This window comes from Panulirus ornatus, chromosome 11 (genome assembly GCF_036320965.1).
Source record: "Panulirus ornatus isolate Po-2019 chromosome 11, ASM3632096v1, whole genome shotgun sequence".
NCBI lineage: Eukaryota > Metazoa > Arthropoda > Malacostraca > Decapoda > Palinuridae > Panulirus > Panulirus ornatus.
Genome location: NC_092234.1, coordinates 782,735 through 806,412, shown reverse-complemented (window position 1 = coordinate 806,412; position 23,678 = coordinate 782,735). Strand labels below are relative to the sequence as shown.

The 23,678-nt window shown below is 48.4% G+C and overlaps 1 protein-coding gene across 1 annotated transcript; it reads right to left on the bottom strand.

Moving 5' to 3' along the window:
* LOC139751169 (uncharacterized) lies at nt 1-23,431 on the bottom strand. The gene is made up of 6 exons (XM_071666287.1): nt 23,278-23,431; nt 17,047-18,477; nt 16,120-16,300; nt 12,289-12,472; nt 6,931-7,075; nt 1-665 (listed from the first exon to the last, which is right to left on the bottom strand). The coding sequence occupies exons 1-6, from the start codon at nt 23,389-23,391 to the stop codon at nt 354-356; spliced, it is 2,367 nt and encodes a 788-aa protein (XP_071522388.1). The 5' UTR covers nt 23,392-23,431; the 3' UTR covers nt 1-353.
* Nucleotides 23,432-23,678: the final 247 nt, after the last annotated feature.

Genomic DNA, 23,678 nt, shown 5'->3' with positions numbered 1-23,678 from the left:
GGTGTTCCAGGCACTGACCCAACCCAGCCTGGTGTTCCAGGCACTGACCCAACCCAGCCTGGTGTTCCAGGCACCTCATCACCCTAGCATAGGTTGTAAAAGTGTCCCAACCCAATCCTGGGGTTGGAGAAGCCTCCTTACCCCAGCCTGGAGTTGCAAGAACCTCCGCTCCCCAGCCTGGCTCTCCCAGAAAGCCTTACTTGACAATTCAGACACATCATCACCGTGAATATGTACTAGAGCCTCTGGGAGTCCCACCAGTGGCAGAGGTCACTAGTGGAGCCTCTGGGAGTCCCACCAGTGGCAGAGGTCACTAGTGGAGCCTCTGGGAGTCCCACCAGTGGCAGAGGTCACTAGTGGAGCCTCTGGGAGTCCCACCAGTGGGAGAACTCCTGGGCAGCTGATTGGTAGTCAGAGGGATGGAGGATCCTGAAGCGTCGGTCCATGGTGGACAGGTAAGCCGACCTTCGTGCAGCCTCCAGTACCTCCCCCATCCCCGTCTGAGCCACGTCCACGGACGCCTGATCCATGCCCACGTTCGCCTGAGCCACGCCCACGTCCGCCTGATCCATGTTCACGTTCGCCTGAGCCACGCCCACGTCCGCCTGATCCATGTTCACGTTCGCCTGAGCCACGCCCACGTCCGCCTGAACCACGCCTACAGCCTGGCCAAAGAAGATACGTCAACAGCAGCAGAGTGCCGGTGCTACAAGACTGCCTACCTGCTGCTCCTGCTGCTGCTCCTGCTGCTGCTCCTGCTGCTGCTGCTGCTGCTGCTCCTGCTGCTGCTCCTGCTGCTGCTCCTGCTGCTGCTGCTGCTCCTGCTGCTGCTGCTGCTCCTGCTGCTGCTGCTGCTGCTGCTCCTGCTGCTGCTGCTGCTGCTCCTGCTGCTGCTGCTGCTGGTGAGGAGGAGGAGGAGGAAGGTCACGAACCCGTGCTCCCCCCTCCTCCTCATCGTATGGACAGATGGTAACAACTTGCTCGTAACAAGTACAGGGTAGGTGAGATAATAACTACAGGTTGAATTAGGTGATAAGTACGGTTTAAGTTAGGTGATAACCACAAGTTAAGTTAGGAAAGAAGTGCAGGGTAATTTAGGTGATAAGTAAATGTTATATTAGGTAATAACTATAAAGTAAGTTAGTTAATGAATACAAGTTATGTGATAACTACAAGTTAACTTTGAAAATAGTTACAAGTTAAGGTAGGTAATAACTGCATGTTAAGTTAGGTAATGAGTAGAGGTTAAGTTAGGTAATGAGTAGAGGTTAAGTTAGGTAATGAGTAGAGGTTAAGCCAGGTAATGAGTAGAGGTTAAGTTAGGTAATGAGTAGAGGTTAAGTTAGGTAATGAGTAGAGGTTAAGTTAGGTAATGAGTAGAGGTTAAGTTAGGTAATGAGTAGAGGTTAAGTTAGGTAATGAGTAGAGGTTAAGTTAGGTAATGAGTAGAGGTTAAGTTAGGTAATGAGTAGAGGTTAAGTTAGGTAATGAGTAGAGGTTAAGTTAGGTAATGAGTAGAGGTTAAGTTAGGTAATGAGTAGAGGTTAAGTTAGGTAATGAGTAGAGGTTAAACTAGGTAATGAGTAGAGGTTAAGTTAGGTAATGAGTAGAGGTTAAGTTAGGTAATGAGTAGAGGTTAAGTTAGGTAATGAGTAGAGGTTAAGCTAGGTAATGAGTAGAGGTTAAGCTAGGTAATGAGTAGAGGTTAAGCTAGGTAATGAGTAGAGGTTAAGTTAGGTAATGAGTAGAGGTTAAGTTAGGTAATGAGTAGAGGTTAAGTTAGGTAATGAGTAGAGGTTAAGTTAGGTAATGAGTAGAGGTTAAGTTAGGTAATGAGTAGAGGTTAAGTTAGGTAATGAGTAGAGGTTAAGCTAGGTAATGAGTAGAGGTTAAGTTAGGTAATGAGTAGAGGTTAAGTTAGGTAATGAGTAGAGGTTAAGTTAGGTAATGAGTAGAGGTTAAGTTAGGTAATGAGTAGAGGTTAAGTTAGGTAATGAGTAGAGGTTAAGTTAGGTAATGAGTAGAGGTTAAGTTAGGTAATGAGTAGAGGTTAAGTTAGGTAATGAGTAGAGGTTAAGTTAGGTAATGAGTAGAGGTTAGTGTGAGTACAACAGCGGGACGGACCCCTCCATGAAGGGCATGGTCGTCCACACAGCGCGGCCACCTGCTGCTCCTCCTGCTGCTGCTACTCCTCCTGCTACTCCTCCTGCTGCTGTTCCTCTTGCTGCTCCTGCTGCTGCTCCTGCTGCTCCTCCTGCTGCTGCTACTCCTCCTGCTACTCCTCCTGCTGCTGTTCCTCTTGCTGCTCCTGCTGCTGCTCCTGCTGCTCCTCCTGCTGCTGCTACTCCTGCTGCTGCTACTCCTCCTGCTGCTGCTCCTGCTGCTGCTGCTCCTGCTGCTGCTCCTGCTACTCCTGCTGCTGCTGCTCCTCCTGCTGCTGCTCCTGCTCCTGCTGCTCCTGCTGCTCCTCCTGCTGCTACTCCTCCTGCTGCTGTTCCTCTTGCTGTTCCTGCTGCTGCTGCTGCTGCTGCTCCTGCTGCTGCTCCTGCTACTGCTGCTGCTCCTCCTCCTGCTGCTGCTCCTGCTGCTGCTGCTGCTCCTCCTCCTCCTCCTCCTCCTCCTGCTGCTGCTGCTCCTCCTCCTCCTCCTGCTGCTGCTGCTCCTCCTGCTGCTGTTCCTCCTGTTCCTGCTGCTGCTGCTGCTGCTGCTCCTCTTACTACTGTTCCTCCTGCTCCCGCTGCTGCTGCTCCTCCTGCTGCTCCTCCTCCTGCTGCTGTTCCTGCTGGTGCTGCTCCTCCTGCTGCTGTTCCTTCTGCTGCTGCTGCTGCTGCTCCTCCTGCTGCTCCTCCTGCTGCTGTTCCTGCTGCTGCTCCTGCTGGTGCTGCTCCTGCTGGTGCTGCTCCTCCTGCTGCTGTTCCTTCTGCTGCTGCTGCTCCTCCTCCTGCTGCTGCTCCTCCTGCTGCTGTTCCTGCTGCTGTTCCTGCTGCTGGTGCTGCTCCTGCTGGTGCTGCTCCTCCTGCTGCTGTTCCTTCTGCTGGTGCTGCTGCTCCTGTCCCTCATGCTCCTCCTGCTGCTGTTCCTCGTGCTGCTGCTACAAGATTATGTGACAATGTGTAATGTGTCGTCAACAAGATATGTGTTCACACAAAGCTGAGCGCACAAGGTGGACACCATGTTGAGGTGGTCAGCTGCTGCCGGCGCAAGTGACTGCTACTCCTTCCTCTCTATGTACAGGTTGTGGAGTGAGCGAAGCGTGGGACGATCACTCACCTGCAAGCCAAACTGCCCTCACACATCATGACCTCACACATCATGACCTCACACATCATGACCTCACACATCATGACCTCACACATCATGACCTCACAAATAATGACCTCACACATCATGACCTCACACATCATGACCTCACACATCATGACCTCACACATCATGACCTCACACATCATGACCTCACACATCATGACCTCACACATCATGACCTCACAAATAATGACAACACATAATGACCTCACACATCATGACCTCACACATCATGACCTCACACATCATGACCTCACACATCATGACCTCACACATCATGACCTCACACATCATGACCTCACACATCATGACCTCACACATCATGACCTCACACATCATGACCTCACACATCATGACCTCACACATCATGACCTCACACATCATGACCTCACACATCATGACCTCACACATCATGACCTCACACATCATGACCTCACACATCATGACCTCACACATCATGACCTCACACATCATGACCTCACACATCATGACCTCACACATCATGACCTCACACATCATGACCTCACAAATAATGACAACACATAATGACCTCACACATCATGACCTCACACATCATGACCTCACACATCATGACCTCACACATCATGACCTCACACATCATGACCTCACATATCATGACCTCACACATCATGACCTTACAAATAATGACAACACATAATGACCTCACACATCATGACCTCACAAATAATGACAACACATAATGACCTCACACATCATGACCTCACAAATAATGACCTCACACATCATGACCTCACAAATAATGACAACACATAATGACCTCACACATCATGACCTCACACATCATGACCTCACAAATAATGACCTCACACATCATGACCTCACAAATAATGACCTCACACATAATGACCTCACAAATAATGACCTCACACATCATGACCTCACACATCATGACCTCACAAATAATGACCTCACACATCATGACCTCACATATCATGACGGAATAGTGGTTCCAACAATGTTGTATGGTTGCGAGGCGTGGACTATGGATAGAGTTGTGCGCAGGAGGATGGATGTGCTGGAAATGAGATGTTTGAGGACAATGTGTGGTGTGAGGTGGTCTGATCGAGTAAGTAACGTAAGGGTAAAAGAGATGTGTGGAAATAAAAAGAGCGTGGTTGAGAGAGCAGAAGAGGGTGTTTTGAAATGGTTTGGGCACATGGAGAGAATGAGTGAGGAAAGATTGACCAAGAGGATATATGTGTCGGAGGTGGAGGGAACGAGGAGAAGTGGGAGACCAAATTGGAGGTGGAAGGGTGGAGTGAAAAAGATCTTGAGCGATCGGGGTCTAAACACACAGGGTGAAAGTCGTGCAAGGAATAGAGTGAATTGGAATGATGTGGTATACCGGGGTCGATGTGTTGTCAATGGATTGAAGCAGGGCATGTGAAGTGCCTGAGGTAAACCATGGAGAGTTCTGTGGGGCCTGGATGTGGAAAGGGAGCTGTGGTTTCGGACATTATTGCATGACAGCTAGAGACTGAGTGTGAACGAATGTGGCCTTTGTTGTCTTTTCCTAACGCTACCTCATGTGTAGCACGCGGGGGGAGGGGGATGCTATTTTATGTGGCGGTGTGGCGGCGAGAATGGATGAAGGCAGCATGGAGGAATATGTGCATGTGTGTATGTATATGTATATGTCTGTGTATGTATATGAATGTATACGTTGAAATGTATATGTATGTATATTTGCGTGTGTGGACGTGTATGTATATACATGTGTATGTGGGTGGGTTGGGCCATTCTCTCGGCTGTTTCCTTGCGCTACCTCACTAACGTGGGATACTGCGACAAAGTATGATAAATGAATATATACATGTATGTATATATATATATATATATATATATATATATATATATATATATATATATATATATATATATATATATATTTATTTCCCCATTTTAGAAAGTTAAGGTATTAAGGAAAGTATTAAGAATATATGGTGTGGGAGGCAAGTTGTTAGAAGCAGTGAAAAGTTTTCATCGAGGATGTAAGGCATGTGTACCATGTGTACGTGTAGGAAGAGAGGAAAGTGATTGGTTCTCAGTAAATGTAGGTTTGCGGCAGGGGTGTGTGATGTCTCCATGGTTGTTTAATTTGTTTATGGATGGGGTTGTTAGGGAGGTGAATGCAAGGGTTTTGGAAAGAGGGGCAAGTATGAAGTCTGTTGTGGATGAGAGAGCTTGGGAAGTGAGTCAGTTGTTGTTCGCTGATGATACAGCGCTGGTGGCTGATTCATGTGAGAAACTGCAGAAGCTGGTGACTGAGTTTGGTAAAGTGTGTGAAAGAAGAAAGTTAAGAGTAAATGAGAATAAGAGCAAGGTTATTAGGTACAGTAGGGTTGAGGGTCAAGTCAATTGGGAGGTAAGTTTGAATAGAGAAAAACTGGAGGAAGTAAAGTGTTTTAGATATCTGGGAGTGGATCTGGCAGCGGATGGGACCATGGAAGCGGAAGTGAATCATAGGGTGGGGGAGGGGGCGAAAATCCTGGGAGCCTTGAAGAATGTGTGGAAGTCGAGAACATTATCTCGGAAAGCAAAAATGGGTATGTTTGAAGGAATAGTGGTTCTAACAATGTTGTATGGTTGCGAGGCGTGGGCTATGGATAGAGTTGTGCGCAGGAGGGTGGATGTGCTGGAAATGAGATGTTTGAGGACAATGTGTGGTGTGAGGTGGTTTGATCGAGTAAGTAATGTAAGGGTAAGAGAGATGTGTGGAAATAAAAAGAGCGTGGTTGAGAGAGCAGAAGAGGGTGTTTTGAAATGGTATGGGCACATGGAGAGAATGAGTGAGGAAAGATTGACCAAGAGGATATATGTGTCGGAGGTGGAGGGAACGAGGAGAAGTGGGAGACCAAATTGGAGGTGGAAAGATGGAGTGAAAAAGATTTTTTGTGATCGGGGCCTGAACATGCAGGAGAGTGAAAGGAAGGCAAGGAATAGAGTGAATTGGATCGATGTGGTATACCGGGGTTGACGTGCTGTCAGTGGATTAAATCAGGGCATGTGAAGCGTCTGGGGTAAACCATGGAAAGTTGTGTGGGGCCTGGATGTGGAAAGGGAGCTGTGGTTTCGGGCATTATTGCGTGGCAGCTAGAGACTGAGTGTGAACGAATGGGGCCTTTGTTGTCTTTTCCTAGTACTACCTCGCACACATGAGGGGGGAGGGGGATGTTATTCCATGTGTGGCGAGGTGGCGATGGGAGTGAATGGGGGCAGACAGTGTGAATTGTGTGCATGGGTATATATGTATGTGTCTGTGTATGTATATATATATGTGTACATTGAGATGTATAGGTATGTATATTTGCGTGTGTGGACGTGTGTGTGTGTATACATTGTGTATGGGGGTGGGTTGGGCCATTCTTTCGTCTGTTTCCTTGCGCTACCTCGCAAACGCGGGAGACAGCTTGAAAAAAGAAAAGATGTGTTGAGTGTGAGATCTGACCTTAGCGACAAATGAAACAGTATACGTAACAACAAACACCAGAGACAGACAGAGAGACAGACAGAGAGACAGACAGAGAGACATGCAGCAGATGAGCCTCCGTCCGTGGCAAGAGGACAGTAACAAGTTGTACTCACCCTTCCCTGATCCTCATGTGTGGCGTCCGCTGTCTTCTGCCGCTTGCTGGCCTGATCTTGGGGTCTGCGGTGGTTCATGTTGGCATCACGCTTGGGGCAGGCGCTAATCTTGACTTTGAAGCACTCACGACCCACCACATGACCTCTGCAAAAGTCGTGGGGTCAGATTAGGTCAAACTGAGGCAGACGAGTTCAGGATCTTGGATATGGGCAATGTGTAGAGGAGTGGCTAGGGTCATGGTAGGCAGCAGACCTACCTCAGGTCAGGTCAGACATTGCAACCCGGGTCACGTCACACCTGAAAGCCCATTTCAGGTCAGAGAGGCAGCATAGGAAAGTCACCTCAGGTTGTGACAAATTGAGCAAAGCTATGGTCAGGTCAGGTGACCTCTACTGAGGTCAGCGACTTTATATAACATCAAGCAAGGCTATGACCTTATGTGTCGGGTCAGGTGTAGGTCAGATGGTGTGTCAGGTCAGGTGAGGTTATGTGTCAGGTCAGGTGAGGATATGTCAGGTCAGGTCAGGTCAGGTCGAGGAGACGTGTGTGTGTGATCTAAATGATGAAAGCCTGAGAAGCGTGTGTTGCTTTAAATGTGTTGTTGTCTGAGATGTTTGTGTTGTTGTCTGAGATGTTTGTGTTGTTGTCTGAGATGTTTGTGTTGTTGTATCAGATGTTTGTGTTGTTTGTTGACCGTATGGAGTAGAGATGGATCGTATTCCCGCATCATTTTCAAAATGTACATCCGTAGCCGAGCGTGTGATAACATAAACATCATCCACATTTGCGACATAATAAGCATCCACGTCCTTACAGGCAGGATGTGGTGGTATACATACTTACAGGCAGGATGTGGTGGTATACATACTTACAGACAGGATGTGGTGGTATACATACTTACAGGCAGGATGTGGTGGTATACATACTTACAGACAGGATGTGGTGGTATACATACTTACAGGCAGGATGTGGTGGTATACATACTTACAGACAGGATGTGGTGGTATACATACTTACAGACAGGATGTGGTGGTATACATACTTACAGGCAGGATGTGGTGGTATACATACTTACAGACAGGATGTGGTGGTATACATACTTACAGGCAGGATGTGGTGGTATACATACTTACAGACAGGATGTGGTGGTATACATACTTACAGACAGGATGTGGTGGTATACATACTTACAGGCAGGATGTGGTGGTATACATACTTACAGGCAGGATGTGGTGGTATACATACTTACAGGCAGGATGTGGTGGTATACATACTTACAGACAGGATGTGGTGGTATACATACTTACAGGCAGGATGTGGTGGTATACATACTTACAGACAGGATGTGGTGGTATACATACTTACAGACAGGATGTGGTGGTATACAAATGATGACTGAAAAACAAGAACTGGCAACGTTGACCATTTCTTATCACTCAATGATAGTGTTGTGGTGGTGGAGGGGGGGGGGGGGCTTGCCTCGGGGGTAGATTAATGATCATCACACACAGTTTCATGTGATATAATCACACACAGTTTCATGTGATATAATCACACACAGTTTCATGTGATATAATCACACACAGTTTCATGTGATATAATCACACACAGTTTCATGTGATATAATCACACACAGTTTCATGTGATATAATCACACACAGTTTCATGTGATATAATTACTTTATCATCAAGACTTAACGACTTTTTATGTAGAGTGACGTTAAGAAAGAGTTCAGTGTGGAAGTAGTTGGTGGAACACCCAAGCAATTCAACGTTGTCTTGTGTGCTAAGAAGGTTATACACAAAACGCACGTGCAACTACATCTTTGAAAAACTATTTGAAATCAATGCACAAAAATCTGTTTGAAGAATCAGAAGCACAAGAAAAAAAAGAAAAAAAGTTAGGAGAAACTAAAGACAGAAAAGTGAAGTCACACGTTACGCAGAGAAATGTTGAAGAATGTTTTCATAGTGGAGAAGTGTGTGATGCTTCTAACATGGAATGTTGAAGAATTTTTTCATAGTGGAGAAGTGTGTGATGCTTCTAACATGGAATGTTGAAGAATGTTTTCATAGTGGAGAAGTGTGTGCTTCTAACATGGAATGTTGAAGAATGTTTTCATAGTGGAGAAGTGTGTGATGCTTCTAACATGAAATGTTGAAGAATGTTTTCATAGTGGAGAAGTGTGTGATGCTTCTAACATGGAATGTTGAAGAATGTTTTCATAGTGGAGAAGTGTGTAATGCTTCTAACATGAAATGTTGAAGAATGTTTTCATAGTGGAGAAGTGTGTAATGCTTCTAACATGAAATGTTGAAGAATGTTTTCATAGTGGAGAAGTGTGTAATGCTTCTAACATGAAATGTTGAAGAATGTTTTCATAGTGGAGAAGTGTGTAATGCTTCTAACATGGAATGTTGAAGAATGTTTTCATAGTGGAGAAGTGTGAGATGCTTCTAACATGGAATGTTGAAGAATGTTTTCATAGTGGAGAAGTGTGTGATGCTTCTAACATGGAATGTTGAAGAATGTTTTCATAGTGGAGAAGTGTGTGATGCTTCTAACATGGAATGTTGAAGAATGTTTTCATAGTGGAGAAGTGTGTAATGCTTCTAACATGAAATGTTGAAGAATGTTTTCATAGTGGAGAAGTGTGTAATGCTTCTAACATGGAATGTTGAAGAATGTTTTCATAGTGGAGAAGTGTGTAATGCTTCTAACATGAAATCAAAGAAAGTGAATAAATGTGGAGAAGATTTGTTTGTTATGAATGATTTACCATCAGTCATGTTGACGATATCTCAAGCTGCTCCACAATATACGATGAAGAAACCAAACTTTTATTCGTCATTGATATGCAATGACATGAATGAGTTTGTTTACAATGAAATAAAATGATTGATTGATGTAGTGAAGCAGGAGAGCAAGACGTCCTTCACAAATGATGTGTGGCCAGATACGTCAGCAGGTGTTGTGTGGAACTGCACATGTTATCAGTAAGGTGTTTGAGAGACTGAGCTTTGTGTTATGTGCCGAGCTACCAGACCACCACCACCAACACACACACACACACACACACACACAGGCCACACGAAATGTATAAAGTTTCATGATATGTTGATGAAGTGGGACATTTCAGTATAAGTGTGCACCGTGTTTTGTCTGATGCTGGAGCAAATATAAAAAGAGCTCTATTCTTGTCAGGTGTAAATAATTTACATAAAATACAAGTTGTTATAACTGGAATGTCATCACAAAATGAAACAGACAAGACACCTCAGATATATCGCAGCGTTGCCACTCATTTTCCATCAGTCAACGATGACACAAGATGAACTCAACAACATTCAGGTCAGTTGCCACAACCCCAAGCTATGTATTGTCCATGACACATCCACAAGCTGGAACAGCATCTTGTCCGTGCTGAAAAAAACACTAGAAAGAAAAGAGTGACTCTGTGTTGCTAGCAACTCCTACATAAAGTAACTCAGCACCACTGAATACATGATCATGTCCAGATGCTGCAGAACCTTAATATATCACACAAAGATTGTGGCACTCAACATGTGCAGTAGGTGATGTCACACATCCTCTTGTAGTTTTCGTGAAAACCGCACCTCAGCCGCCATGCACAAGTTTCTGAAGCAACTGATACCTCACCTTGACGCTCTGAACCAGACATCGAATCAATAATCGAGTCACTACAAGATCAAAAAACAACACAGGTACTTAACATCATGAAACAAACAACACAGGTCATGTAAACAAATATATCCTGGCTTGAAAGTGGATATTTGTTGCACCATATCTTGGTCAAGATATAAAGTAAATCATTTTCCTCTTCTTACATCACTGCTCAAGTGACATCCTCAATTGCCAGACTATGTGAAGAACTGACTCAACTGATCAACAAGATAAATGAATACGACCAACCAACCACAACACGAAGACGAGACGACACGATACATACAATTAACCCAACCAACACCACCTGTGGTACACTGGATGAAACCATGACCTGTGGTACACTGGATGAAACCATGACCTGTGGTACACTGGATGAAACCATGACCTGTGGTACACTGGATGAAACCATGACCTGTAGTACACTGGATGAAACCATGACCTGTGGTACACTGGATGAAACCATGACCTGTGGTACACTGGATGAAACCATGACCTGTGGTACACTGGATGAAACCATGACCTGTGGTACACTGGATGAAACCATGACCTGTGGTACACTGGATGAAACCATGACCTGTGGTACACTGGATGAAACCATGACCTGTGTTCTTGCTTCCTGTTGTGATGATGAAGTGCAGGAGACACATGCAGCCAGGAAGAGTGTAATGGAAGATACTGACATGTATGTATCACAAGGTAAAGAGTCAGTGGAACAAGTGAAGACAGTTTGTGATGGTGGAAAGAAAAGATGATAATCCACCTTGTGTAGGTGAAGATGACTTTGGATATGTTTGTTGTGGTCCAAGCAGCGTCCCAACTGAGCCAGGCTTCACCTATGATGCGCAACGTAAGGCATCTTTAGTATAAAAAAAGAGAAACTTTTGTTTTTGAAGAAAAACTTGTCTCTCTTGAACTTTACAAACTGAATGAATAGGTAATGAAAGAACTGTCAATACATTATGAGTTAACCTAACCTCGCTCAGAATGGTGGTGGAGGGGGGGGGGGGTGCACGACCAGTTGGCTCACCTTCTCACATCCTCGTATCACACAACAGACTTGCTGCCGTTTGGAAATGATTGATGTTCTATAACCAATGAATAATTGTAAATCTATGAAGAATATAACCAACTGTCCAGAAAACATCAACATCTGCCAAACACGGAAGGCTGAGACCCTGCTACACATGAGGGAACCTCGCCAGGCGTACATGTGTTGTATGGTACCGTCAGGTTTACGTCTTCATGATGACCGCGTACATGAAGACGTAGTGCGAATATTGTGTGTGTTAGTCTCTGTCTGTCTGGTTATAGTGGAGGGTTTAGTAACAGCTACACACGTAACCACAACTTCAGAGGTTGTTAAGTTTCACTCATTTGGGTCAGGTGGCGTACTTTCTTGTAGTCTCATCCACACACGTAGGCTACTGGCATTGAGTGCACGACTTTACCCGTGCTGTCTGGCCGGGCACTAGACCACGGTACCCCGTCCCTCACACACGTAACTCAGTGATCTTACGATGAGCAACAAGAGCAAGTCCTGCCTTTTCTCAAGATTATAAGTATTAGGTGTAGTAAGAGCAGGGAGAGGCGTGTGTTGTTCTCGTGTGTGTCTGTGATATAATTTGTTTGCCTGTGAGTGTGGTGGTGAAGGTGGGGCCACCGTACTCACTGTAGCTCCAGCTGGCAGACGAGCGTCAGGCCCTTGCGGGTGATGCAAGAGTTGCGACACAAGAACCTGAGCTGCAGGCTGTAGTGCCCCTCACTGGAGGGGCTGGGGACCACGATCACCGAAGGATGAGGTCTCTCCTCCAAGCTGGGAGGAGCCGTCCCTGCCTTCACCTCCAACATGTGTACTGTGGGAGAGACCAGGGGTCAGTACTGTGGGAGAGACCAGGGATCAGTACTGTGGGAGAGACCAGGGATCGGTACTGTGGGAGAGACCAGGGGTCAGCACTGTGGAAGAGACCAGGGGTCAGTACTGTGGAAGAGACCAGGGGTCAGTACTGTGGGAGAGACCAGGGGTCAATACTGTGGGAGAGACCAGGGTTCAGTACTGTGGGAGAGACCAGGGGTCAATACTGTGGGAGAGACCAGGGTTCAGTACTGTGGGAGAGACCAGGGATCAGCACTGTGGGAGAGACCAGGGATCAGCACTGTGGAAGAGACCAGGGATCAGCACTGTGGAAGAGACCAGGGGTCAGCACTGTGGAAGAGACCAGGGGTCAGTACTGTGGGAGAGACCAGGGGTCAGTACTGTGGGAGAGACCAGGGTTCAGTACTGTGGGAGAGACCAGGGATCAGTACTGTGGGAGAGACCAGGGATCAGCACTGTGGAAGAGACCAGGGATCAGCACTGTGGAAGAGACCAGGGGTCAGCACTGTGGAAGAGACCAGGGGTCAGTACTGTGGGAGAGACCAGGGGTCAGTACTGTGGGAGAGACCAGGGATCAGTACTGTGGGAGAGACCAGGGATCAGTACTGTGGGAGAGACCAGGGATCAGTACTGTGGGAGAGACCAGGGGTCAGCACTGTGGAAGAGACCAGGGGTCAGCACTGTGGAAGAGACCAGGGGTTAGTACTGTGGGAGAGACCAGGGGTCAGTACTGTGGGAGAGACCAGGGATCAGTACTGTGGGAGAGACCAGGGATCAGTACTGTGGGAGAGACCAGGGGTCAGTACTGTGGAAGAGACCAGGGGTCAGTACTGTGGGAGAGACCAGGGGTCAGTACTGTAGGAGAGACCAGGGGTCAGTACTGTGGGAGAGACCAGGGGTCAGTACTGTGGGAGAGACCAGGGGTCGGTACTGTGGGAGAGACCAGGGATCAGTACTGTGGGAAAGACCAGGGGTCAGTACTGTGGGAGAGACCAGGGGTCAGTACTGTGGGAGAGACCAGGGGTCAGTACTGTGGGAGAGACCAGGGATCAGTACTGTGGGAGAGACCTGGGGTCAGTACTGTGGGAGAGACCAGGGGTCAGTACTGTAGGAGAGACCAGGGGTCAGTAATGTGGGAGAGACCAGGGGTCAGTACTGTGGGAGAGACCAGGGATCAGTACTGTGGGAGAGACCAGGGGTCAGTACTGTGGGAGAGACCAGGGGTCGGTACTTGGGATGTCAAAGAACAGTAATAGGAGGAGGTAACAGGTCAGCATTGTAGGTCAGGTTTGGCTAGAACATGACCTGGTCATCACCAGGTCATGCACAGGTGCCAGGGTCCCAGGTCTCACACATGGGGCTCCACACCTGGCACTAAGGGATTTACCTGGCACCATGGGAACCACAATCTAAGACTAAGGGCAGACCTAACACTAAGGGCAGACCTAACACTAAGGGCCCAGACCTAACACTAAGGGCAGACCTAACACTAAGGGCCCAGACCTAACACTAAGGGCAGACCTAACACTAAGGGCCCAGACCTAACACTAAGGGCAGATCTAACACTAAGGGCCCAGACCTAACACTAAGGGCAGACCTAACACTAAGGGCCCAGACCTAACACTAAGGGCCCAGACCTAACACTAAGGGCAGACCTAACACTAAGGGCAGACCTAACACTAAGGGCCCAGACCTAACACTAAGGGCAGACCTAACACTAAGGGCCCAGACCTAACACTAAGGGCAGACCTAACACTAAGGGCAGACCTAACACTAAGGGCCCAGACCTAACACTAAGGGCAGACCTAACACTAAGGGCCCAGACCTAACACTAAGGGCAGATCTAACACTAAGGGCCCAGACCTAACACTAAGGGCCCAGACCTAACACTAAGGGCAGACCTAACACTAAGGGCCCAGACCTAACACTAAGGGCAGACCTAACACTAAGGGCAGACCTAACACTAAGGGCAGACCTAACACTAAGGGCAGACCTAACACTAAGGGCCCAGACCTAACACTAAGGGCAGACCTAACACTAAGGGCCCAGACCTAATACTAAGGGCAGACCTAACACTAAGGGTAGACCTAACACTAAGGGCCCAGACCTAACACTAAGGGCCCAGACCTAACACTAAGGGCAGACCTAACACTAAGGGCCCAGACCTAACACTAAGGGCCCAGACCTAACACTAAGGGCAGACCTAACACTAAGGGCAGACCTAACACTAAGGGCAGACCTAACACTATGGGCCCAGACCTAACACTAAGGGCAGACCTAACACTAAGGGCCCAGACCTAACACTAAGGGCAGACCTAACACTAAGGGCAGACCTAATACTAAGGGCAGACCTAACACTAAGGGCCCAGACCTAACACTAAGGGCCCAGACCTAACACTAAGGGCAGACCTAACACTAAGGGCAGACCTAACACTATGGGCCCAGACCTAACACTAAGGGCAGACCTAACACTAAGGGCCCAGACCTAACACTAAGGGCAGACCTAACACTATGGGCCCAGACCTAACACTAAGGGCAGACCTAACACTAAGGGCAGACCTAACACTAAGGGCCCAGACCTAACACTAAGGGCCCAGACCTAACAGTAAGGGCAGACCTAACACTAAGGGCCCAGACCTAACACTAAGGGCAGACCTAACACTAAGGGCAGACCTAACACTAAGGGCAGACCTAACACTAAGGGCCCAGACCTAACACTAAGGGCAGACCTAACACTAAGGGCAGACCTAACACTAAGGGCCCAGACCTAACACTAAGGGCAGACCTAACACTAAGGGCCCAGACCTAATACTAAGGGCAGACCTAACACTAAGGGCAGACCTAACACTAAGGGCCCAGACCTAACACTAAGGGCCCAGACCTAACACTAAGGGCAGACCTAACACTAAGGGCCCAGACCTAACACTAAGGGCCCAGACCTAACACTAAGGGCAGACCTAACACTAAGGGCAGACCTAACACTAAGGGCAGACCTAACACTATGGGCCCAGACCTAACACTAAGGGCAGACCTAACACTAAGGGCCCAGACCTAACACTAAGGGCAGACCTAACACTAAGGGCAGACCTAATACTAAGGGCAGACCTAACACTAAGGGCCCAGACCTAACACTAAGGGCCCAGACCTAACACTAAGGGCAGACCTAACACTAAGGGCAGAGCTAACACTATGGGCCCAGACCTAACACTAAGGGCAGACCTAACACTAAGGGCCCAGACCTAACACTAAGGGCAGACCTAACACTATGGGCCCAGACCTAACACTAAGGGCAGACCTAACACTAAGGGCAGAGCTAACACTATGGGCCCAGACCTAACACTAAGGGCAGACCTAACACTAAGGGCCCAGACCTAACACTAAGGGCAGACCTAACACTATGGGCCCAGACCTAACACTAAGGGCAGACCTAACACTAAGGGCAGACCTAACACTAAGGGCCCAGACCTAACACTAAGGGCCCAGACCTAACACTAAGGGCAGACCTAACACTAAGGTCCCAGACCTAACACTAAGGGCCCAGACCTAACACTAAGGGCCCAGACCTAACACTAAGGGCCCAGACCTAACACTAAGGGCCCAGAGGTGACAGTATTGAGGTTGACTCACGAGGTTGGTGGGGCTTCTGATGGTTCTTGCAGGGGTGCACCGGGTGGGTGGTCTCCGAGTCCTTGGAATAAACCAGCAGGAACCTGACGGAGGCGTTGACGGAGGCCGTATGGCTGACTACAGCAGTGATTGTGTGGCCCATCTCGGTGTTCAGGCGTCGAACACCTTCCTCGTCTTGCCACTACCCGAGCATGTGACGACACCATTGGAAGGAAGTAAAATCATTAATATAACAATCTGTGTAAATGTACACACGGTACACCAGGAAGTGTTAGGCTATCATAGGAAACGTGGCAACTTGACTTGTGTACCACATCCCATCATCATCACTACCATAACATATGTCCAACATGATACATTAAGCATGACTCATGTCTTCACTACATTCAATATACATCTAGCCCTGGGTGGCTGCCAGTCCTGGGTGGCTGCCAGTCCTGGGTGGCTGCCAGTCCTGGGTGGCTGCCAGGCCTGGGTGGCTGCCAATCCTGGGTGGCTGCCAGTCCTGGGTGGCTGCCAGTCCTGGGTGGCTGCCAGTCCTGGGTGGCTGCCAGTCCTGGGTGGCTGCCAGTCCTGGGTGGCTGCCAGTCCTGGGTGGCTGCCAGTCCTGGGTGGCTGCCAGTCCTGGGTGGCTGCCAGTCCTGGGTGGCTGCCAGTCCTGGGTGGCTGCCAGTCCTGGGTGGCTGCCAGTCCTGGGTGGCTGCCAGTCCTGGGTGGCTGCCAGTCCTGGGTGGCTGCCAGTCCTGGGTGGCTGCCAGTCCTGGGTGGCTGCCAGTCCTGGGTGGCTGCCAGTCCTGGGTGGCTGTAGGGTCAAGGGGTGAGAGGTGTTGGCTAAGAGTTACCAAGAGACTGACGAGAGAGAGAGAGAGAGAGAGAGAGAGAGAGAGAGAGAGAGAGAGAGAGAGAGAGAGAGAGAGAGAGACTTACCACCACCAGTTTGGGTGATCCCCCAGGGAAATTCACTTTCAGATTATGCTCTCCGGGGAAAGGTTTTCTCTGGGGAAAGTGGGCTACAGGTGGGTCCTGGGGGGGCTGCTTCCCCATCAATTGTTCCCAGAGTTTCTGGCAATCGTCGCTGGTGAGAGACTGGCCCACCGTCTCTCCGGCCATCTTGCACGAAACCTGCTCCTTTCTAGCTGTTCCACTCACGTCACCCTGGGTCCAGCCCCCTGGGTGAGGGGTTCCCAGTGCTGTCTCACCCACGTCCCACTTGGTCCAGCCCCTTGGGTGAGGGGGACATCCTGGGGCAGTACCACCCATGTCCCCCTCTGATGCGGGTTGCCAGCCACTGATCCCAGAGGGAGGAAGCAAATCGAAGATCTGCTTGACCCTGGGGTCGCCTCTGTTGGGCGGTGTATAGAGAGCCATAGACCCGCCAGGTCGTGAACTAGGGGGTGTTGATACCTGGGCCTGGGGGGAGCTTAGGTGGGGTGATGAGAGGTGATGTGCAGGGGTCTGCTCCCGGGGTACCATGTCCTCCTCCTGTTGGTGTTGCTGTGGGGACTCTGGATTGGGCTGCTGGTGATTATGATAAGGTTGTTGTGGCCGACCTTGATTGGAATGATCTTGAGGACTGTGACTGGGTCGTTGAAAACCGTCTTGATTGGGTTTCTGGGGTAGACCTTGATCAAGATACTGGCGGAAGAACTGGTTGGCTTGGCAAAGTGGTGGGTTTAAATGGCTGTTTGGCTTTTGTGCAATTGAGTGATTTAGCTGTTGACCTGATGATTGAGTGGTTGGCAGAGGAGCTGGTTGAGTGGTTGGCAGAGGAGCTGGTTGAGTGGTTGGCAGAGGAGCTGGTTGAGTGGTTGGCAGAGGAGCTGGTTGAGTGGTTGGCAGAGGAGCTGGTTGAGTGGTTGGCAGAGGTGCTGGTTGAGTGGTTGGCAGAGGTGCTGGTTGAGTGGTTGGCAGAGGTGCTGGTTGAGTGGTTTGCAGAGGTGCTGGTTGAGTGGTTGGCAGAGGTGCTGGTTGAGTGGTTGGTACAGCATTATGTGAGAGGTGAGGGAGTGAAGTTGTGGTTTGTTTGTATGTGACGTGTGGTGTGAGGGAGAGGCTAGCGTGGGGTGTTGGTGGCGGCTCCTGCCGCTGGTGGCAACGCTCTTGTGGCGCCCACAGTGTTCTCTGGCCGGTGGTTAGTACTTGGTGGGCGGCCTGACCTGTGTGGGCGGTGTTCAGGACCTGATGGAAGGCATGACTTGTGTTGGTGGTGTCCAGGAGGTGGTGGGCGGTGTCCGGGAGGTGGTGGGCAGCCTGGCCTGTGCGGGCGGTGTCCAGATGGTGGTGGGCGGCCCGGCCCGTGTGGGCGGTGTGCAGGGCCGAGCTAGGCATGGGTAACTGCTGATAAGTTGAGACCACATCCTGTCAGGGTAGACCATAATGTTAGGTGACTGCTTCCATGTCTGCGTCTCGTCTTTAAATGTTAACTATTTATTCCCTCTTTCCCTGACCTTCCTGCCCTGGTTATCGCCATGAAGCTCCAGCGGCACTCAGGCAGCTGACCACGTTCACAGTGTGGGACCTCAGCTCATAAAGTGTTTGTTTGGTTTAAGACTTGTGCTTCGGAACACTGGTCGAGACACCTTGAGGCGGGAGCACGAGGATACATGCAGATAAACCACAGAATAACGGATGAGACATGAAGATGTTGGCAGATGGAAGGCAAATGAAGATCCTAACGTTTGCATGATGAATCACATCTTCAGGTTTACACAAAACTGAAGGACTTTGAAATCAATATTTCATTAAGAAGAGCAATACAGTGAGATTTTGGCTCATAAAAACATCGCCTAAAGATTGAAATGGTTGTGATTATGAGATACCATGCGAGGGTTGCAATAACATTACATGGAAACTGAATTTAGCTTACCCAAACACTCGCTACCTTCACAATTTAGCTAACCCAAACACTCGCTACCTTCACAATTTAGCTAACCCAAACACTCGCTACCTTCACAATTTTGCTAACCCAAACACTCACTACCTTCACAATTTTGCTAACCCAAACACTCGCTACCTTCACAATTTTGCTAACCCAAACACTCGCTACCTTCACAATTTTGCTAACCCAAACACTCGCTACCTTCACAATTTTGCTAACCCAAACACTCGCTACCTTCACAATTTTGCTAACCCAAACACTCGCTACCTTCACAATTTTGCTAACCCAAACACTCGCTACCTTCACAATTTTGCTAACCCAAACACTCGCTACCTTCACAATTTTGCTAACCCAAACACTCACTACCTTCACAATCAAACAATGATTCTCCCAATATGATGTCACTTCAACCTTCTCGTCACTCAGGTCTTTGCAAGAATACTTAGTAATAACAGGGTACGAGAGAGGTGTGGTGGAGAGAAGTGAAGAAGGTTTGTTGAAATGCCTTGGACATATGGGAAAGATGAGTGAAGAGAAGTTGAGCAGGAGGATATACATGTCAGAGGTGGAGGGAACAAGGAAAAGGGGGAGACTGAGGCAGAGGTGGAAGGATGGAGTGAAACTTGCTTTCAGATTTTTGGGCTTAACGTGTAGCAAGTTGTGAGACGTGTATGAGAATGTGATACACGAGGAGCAACGTGCTGTCAGTGGGCTGAACCTGGGCATATGAAGGCGTCGGGGAAAACCAATGAAGGGTTCGTGAAGGCCCGATGGCAGATGGGAGGTATCTGCATGTATGAAATATATATGACATAAAGAACAGATATGACCCAATGAGGCCGTTCTTTGTCTGTTCCTAGCGCTTCTTCCTTAACGCGGGAAACGACAAACTAATATCAAAAAGGAAATATATGATTCACTATGTGTGTGTGTGTGTGTGTGTGTGTGTGTGTGTGTGTGTGTGTGTGTGCGAGGTGTGTGTGTGAGGTGTGTGTGTGTTTGTGTGTGTGTGGTGTGTGGTGTGTGTGTGAGGTGTGTGTGGTGTGTGTGTGAGGTGTGTGGTGTGAGATGTGTGTGTGGTGTGAGGTGTGTGTGTGAGGTGTGTGTGTGGTGTGTGGTGTGTGTGTGTGGTGTGTAGTGTGTGTGTGGTGTGTGTGAGGTGTGTGTGTGTGGTGTGTGTGTGTGTGAGGTGTGTGTGTGTGGTGTGTGTGTGTGTGAGGTGTGTGTGAGGTGTGTGGTGTGTGTGTGGTGTGTGTGAGGTGTGTGGTGTGTGTGTGGTGTGAGGTGTGTGTGAGGTGTGTGTGCGGTGTGTGGTGTGTGTGGTGTGTGTGTGAGGTGTGTGTGAGGTGTGTGTGTGTGGTGTGTGGTGTGTGTGCGGTGTGTGGTGTGTGTGTGTGTGAGATGTGTGTGTGTGAGATGTGTGTGTGTGGTGTGTGTGTGTGTGGTGTGTATGAGGTGTGTGTGTGGTGTGTGTGTGAGATGTGTGTGTGGTGTGTGTGTGTGGTGTGTGTGAGGTGTGTGTGTGTGTGAGATGTGTGTGTGTGTGGTGTGTGTGAGGTGTGTGGTGTGTGGTGTGTGTGAGGTGTGTGTGGTGTGTGTGTGAGGTGTGTGTGTGGTGTGTGTGTGGTGTGTGTGTGTGGTGTGTGGTGTGTGTGAGGTGTGTGTGTGGTGTGTGTGTGTGAGATGTGTGGTGTGTGTGTGAGGTGTGGTGTGTGTGAGGTGTGTGTGTGGTGTGTGTGTGAGATGTGTGTGAGGTGTGTGGTGTGTGGTGTGTGTGAGGTGTGTGTGTGGTGTGTGAGATGTGTGTGTGTGTGGTGTGTGGTGTGTGTGAGGTGTGTGTGTGTGTGTTTGTGAGATGTGTGTGTGGTGTGTGTGTGAGATGTGTGTGTGGTGTGTGTGTGTGTGTGTGTGTGTGTGTGTGTGATGTGTGTGTGTGTGGTGTGTGGTGTGTGTGAGGTGTGTGTGTGTGTGTTTGTGAGATGTGTGTGTGGTGTGTGTGTGAGATGTGTGTGTGGTGTGTGTGTGTGTGTGTGTGTGTGTGTGTGTGTGTGTGTGTGTGAGATGTGTGTGTGTGTGGTGTGTGGTGTGTGTGTGGTGTGTGTGTGTGTGTTTGTGAGATGTGTGTGTGGTGTGTGTGTGAGATGTGTGTGTGGTGTGTGTGTGTGTGTGTGTGTGTGTGTGTGTGTGTGTGTGTGTGTGTGTGTTCTGGGACTCCACCTACAGGGGCTATATCAAGAGCAGGAGATGCCCCTCGAGCAAGCAAGGCTGCATCAATCCTCAGCAGGTGGAGGAGGACAATGTCTTCGAGTAAACTGCTCAAAAGAAGCCTGCCTTACTCTGCTTCCAAGTGGAGCGCAGACTCAAGGTTGCACTACTTCCATTACAGAGATGGTAAAGTTGCATGTCAACAACTGTACAAATGACAACACTTGTTGTGGCAATAAGACAAACTGTGCAATGTTCACACACACACACACACACACACACACACACACACACACACATACTGCAACATTCTCATAATGATACAACATTCTCATAATCATACAACATTCTCATAATCATACAACATTCTCATAATCATACAACATTCTCATAATCATACAACATTCTCATAATCATACAACATTCTCATAATCATACAACATTCTCATAATCATACAACATTCTCATAATGATACAACAATACAACAGTGATGAATCAGTGTGAGAGTTAGCGCTACATCAAGATACAGCTGTAATGGACGACATGTACATTATGAAAGGTGACGTAAGTTATCAGGAAATGATATGGTCAATATGCCAAATATGACTACAGGTCAGCTCTACTGGTTCATGTATGACTACAGGTCAGCTCTACTGGTTCATGTATGACTACAGGTCAGCTCTACTGGTTCATGTATGACTACAGGTCACCCCTACGGTTCATGTATGACTACAGGTCACCTCTACTGGTTCATGTATGACTACAGGTCACCCCTACGGTTCATGTATGACTACAGGTCAGCTCTACTGGTTCATGTATGACTTCAGGTCAGCTCTACTGGTTCATGTATGACTACGGGTCAGCTCTATTGGTTCAGGTGTGGCTACAGGTCAGCTCTATTGGTTCATGTATGACTACAGGTCACCTCTACTGGTTCATGTATGACTACAGGTCAGCTCTACTGGTTCATGTATGACTACAGGTCAGCTCTACTGGTTCATGTATGACTACAGGTCAGCTCTACTGGTTCATATATGACTACGGGTCAGCTCTATTGGTTCATGTGTGGCTACAGCTCAGCTCTACTGGTTCATGTATGACTACAGGTCACCTCTACTGGTTCATGTATGACTACAGGTCAGCTCTACTGGTTCAGGTGTGGCTACAGGTCAGCTCTATTGGTTCAGGTGTGGCTACAGGTCAGCTCTACTGGTTCAGGTGTGGCTACAGGTCAGCTCTACTGGTTCAGGTGTGGCTACAGGTCAGCTCTACTGGTTCATGTATGACTACAGGTCAGCTCTACTGGTTCATGTATGACTACAGGTCAGCTCTACTGGTTCATGTATGACTACAGGTCAGCTCTATTGGTTCAGGTGTGGCTACAGGTCAGCTCTATTGGTTCAGGTATGGCTACAGGTCAGCTCTACTGGTTCAGGTGTGGCTACAGGTCAGCTCTACTGGTTCAGGTGTGGCTACAGGTCAGCTCTACTGGTTCATGTATGACTACAGGTCAGCTCTACTGGTTCATGTATGACTACAGGTCAGCTCTATTGGTTCAGGTGTGGCTACAGGTCAGCTCTATTGGTTCAGGTGTGGCTACAGGTCAGCTCTACTGGTTCAGGTGTGGCTACAGGTCAGCTCTACTGGTTCAGGTGTGGCTACAGGTCAGCTCAACTGGTTCATGTATGACTACAGGTCAGCTCTACTGGTTCATGTATGACTACAGGTCAGCTCTACTGGTTCATGTATGACTACAGGTCAGCTCTATTGGTTCGGGTGTGGCTACAGGTCAGCTCTATTGGTTCAGGTGTGGCTACAGGTCAGCTCTATTGGTTCAGGTGTGGCTACAGGTCAGCTCTACTGGTTCATGTATGACTACAGGTCAGCTCTACTGGTTCATGTATGACTACAGGTCAGCTCTACTGGTTCATGTATGACTACAGGTCAGCTCTATTGGTTCGGGTGTGGCTACAGGTCAGCTCTATTGGTTCAGGTGTGGCTATAGGTCAGCTCTATTGGTTCAGGTGTGGCTACAGGTCAGCTCTACTGGTTCAGGTGGTCGGGTTAGTTTTACCTGTTGTTGTGAATGTTGCCTGGAATGTTGTTGTTGTTGTTGTTGTTGTTGTTGTTGAAGTGGTGGCTGGAGATGGTTGTCCTGATCATCCAACAGTTTGAGACGTCGAACCATCGTTGTCGTGTTTACCCAGAGTACTGGCTTCTGTGCCTCAGCCAGACCTCCCATCCCGCACATATCTTATCTTATCTCCAGAGATAACACCACCGTCCCCCCCCCCCACCCCCCTTTCATCTACCTCTACAACCGTCAAGTATTGTTCTCATGCAACAACAACAACACGTCGCTGCCACAACTGCCACTTACTGAATACCAAGGAAAAGGAAACAAAGGAATACGATGCAATACTGACCAAGTGGTTGAGGCCACCCACAACCAGTGACTGATAACGATTATCAGGG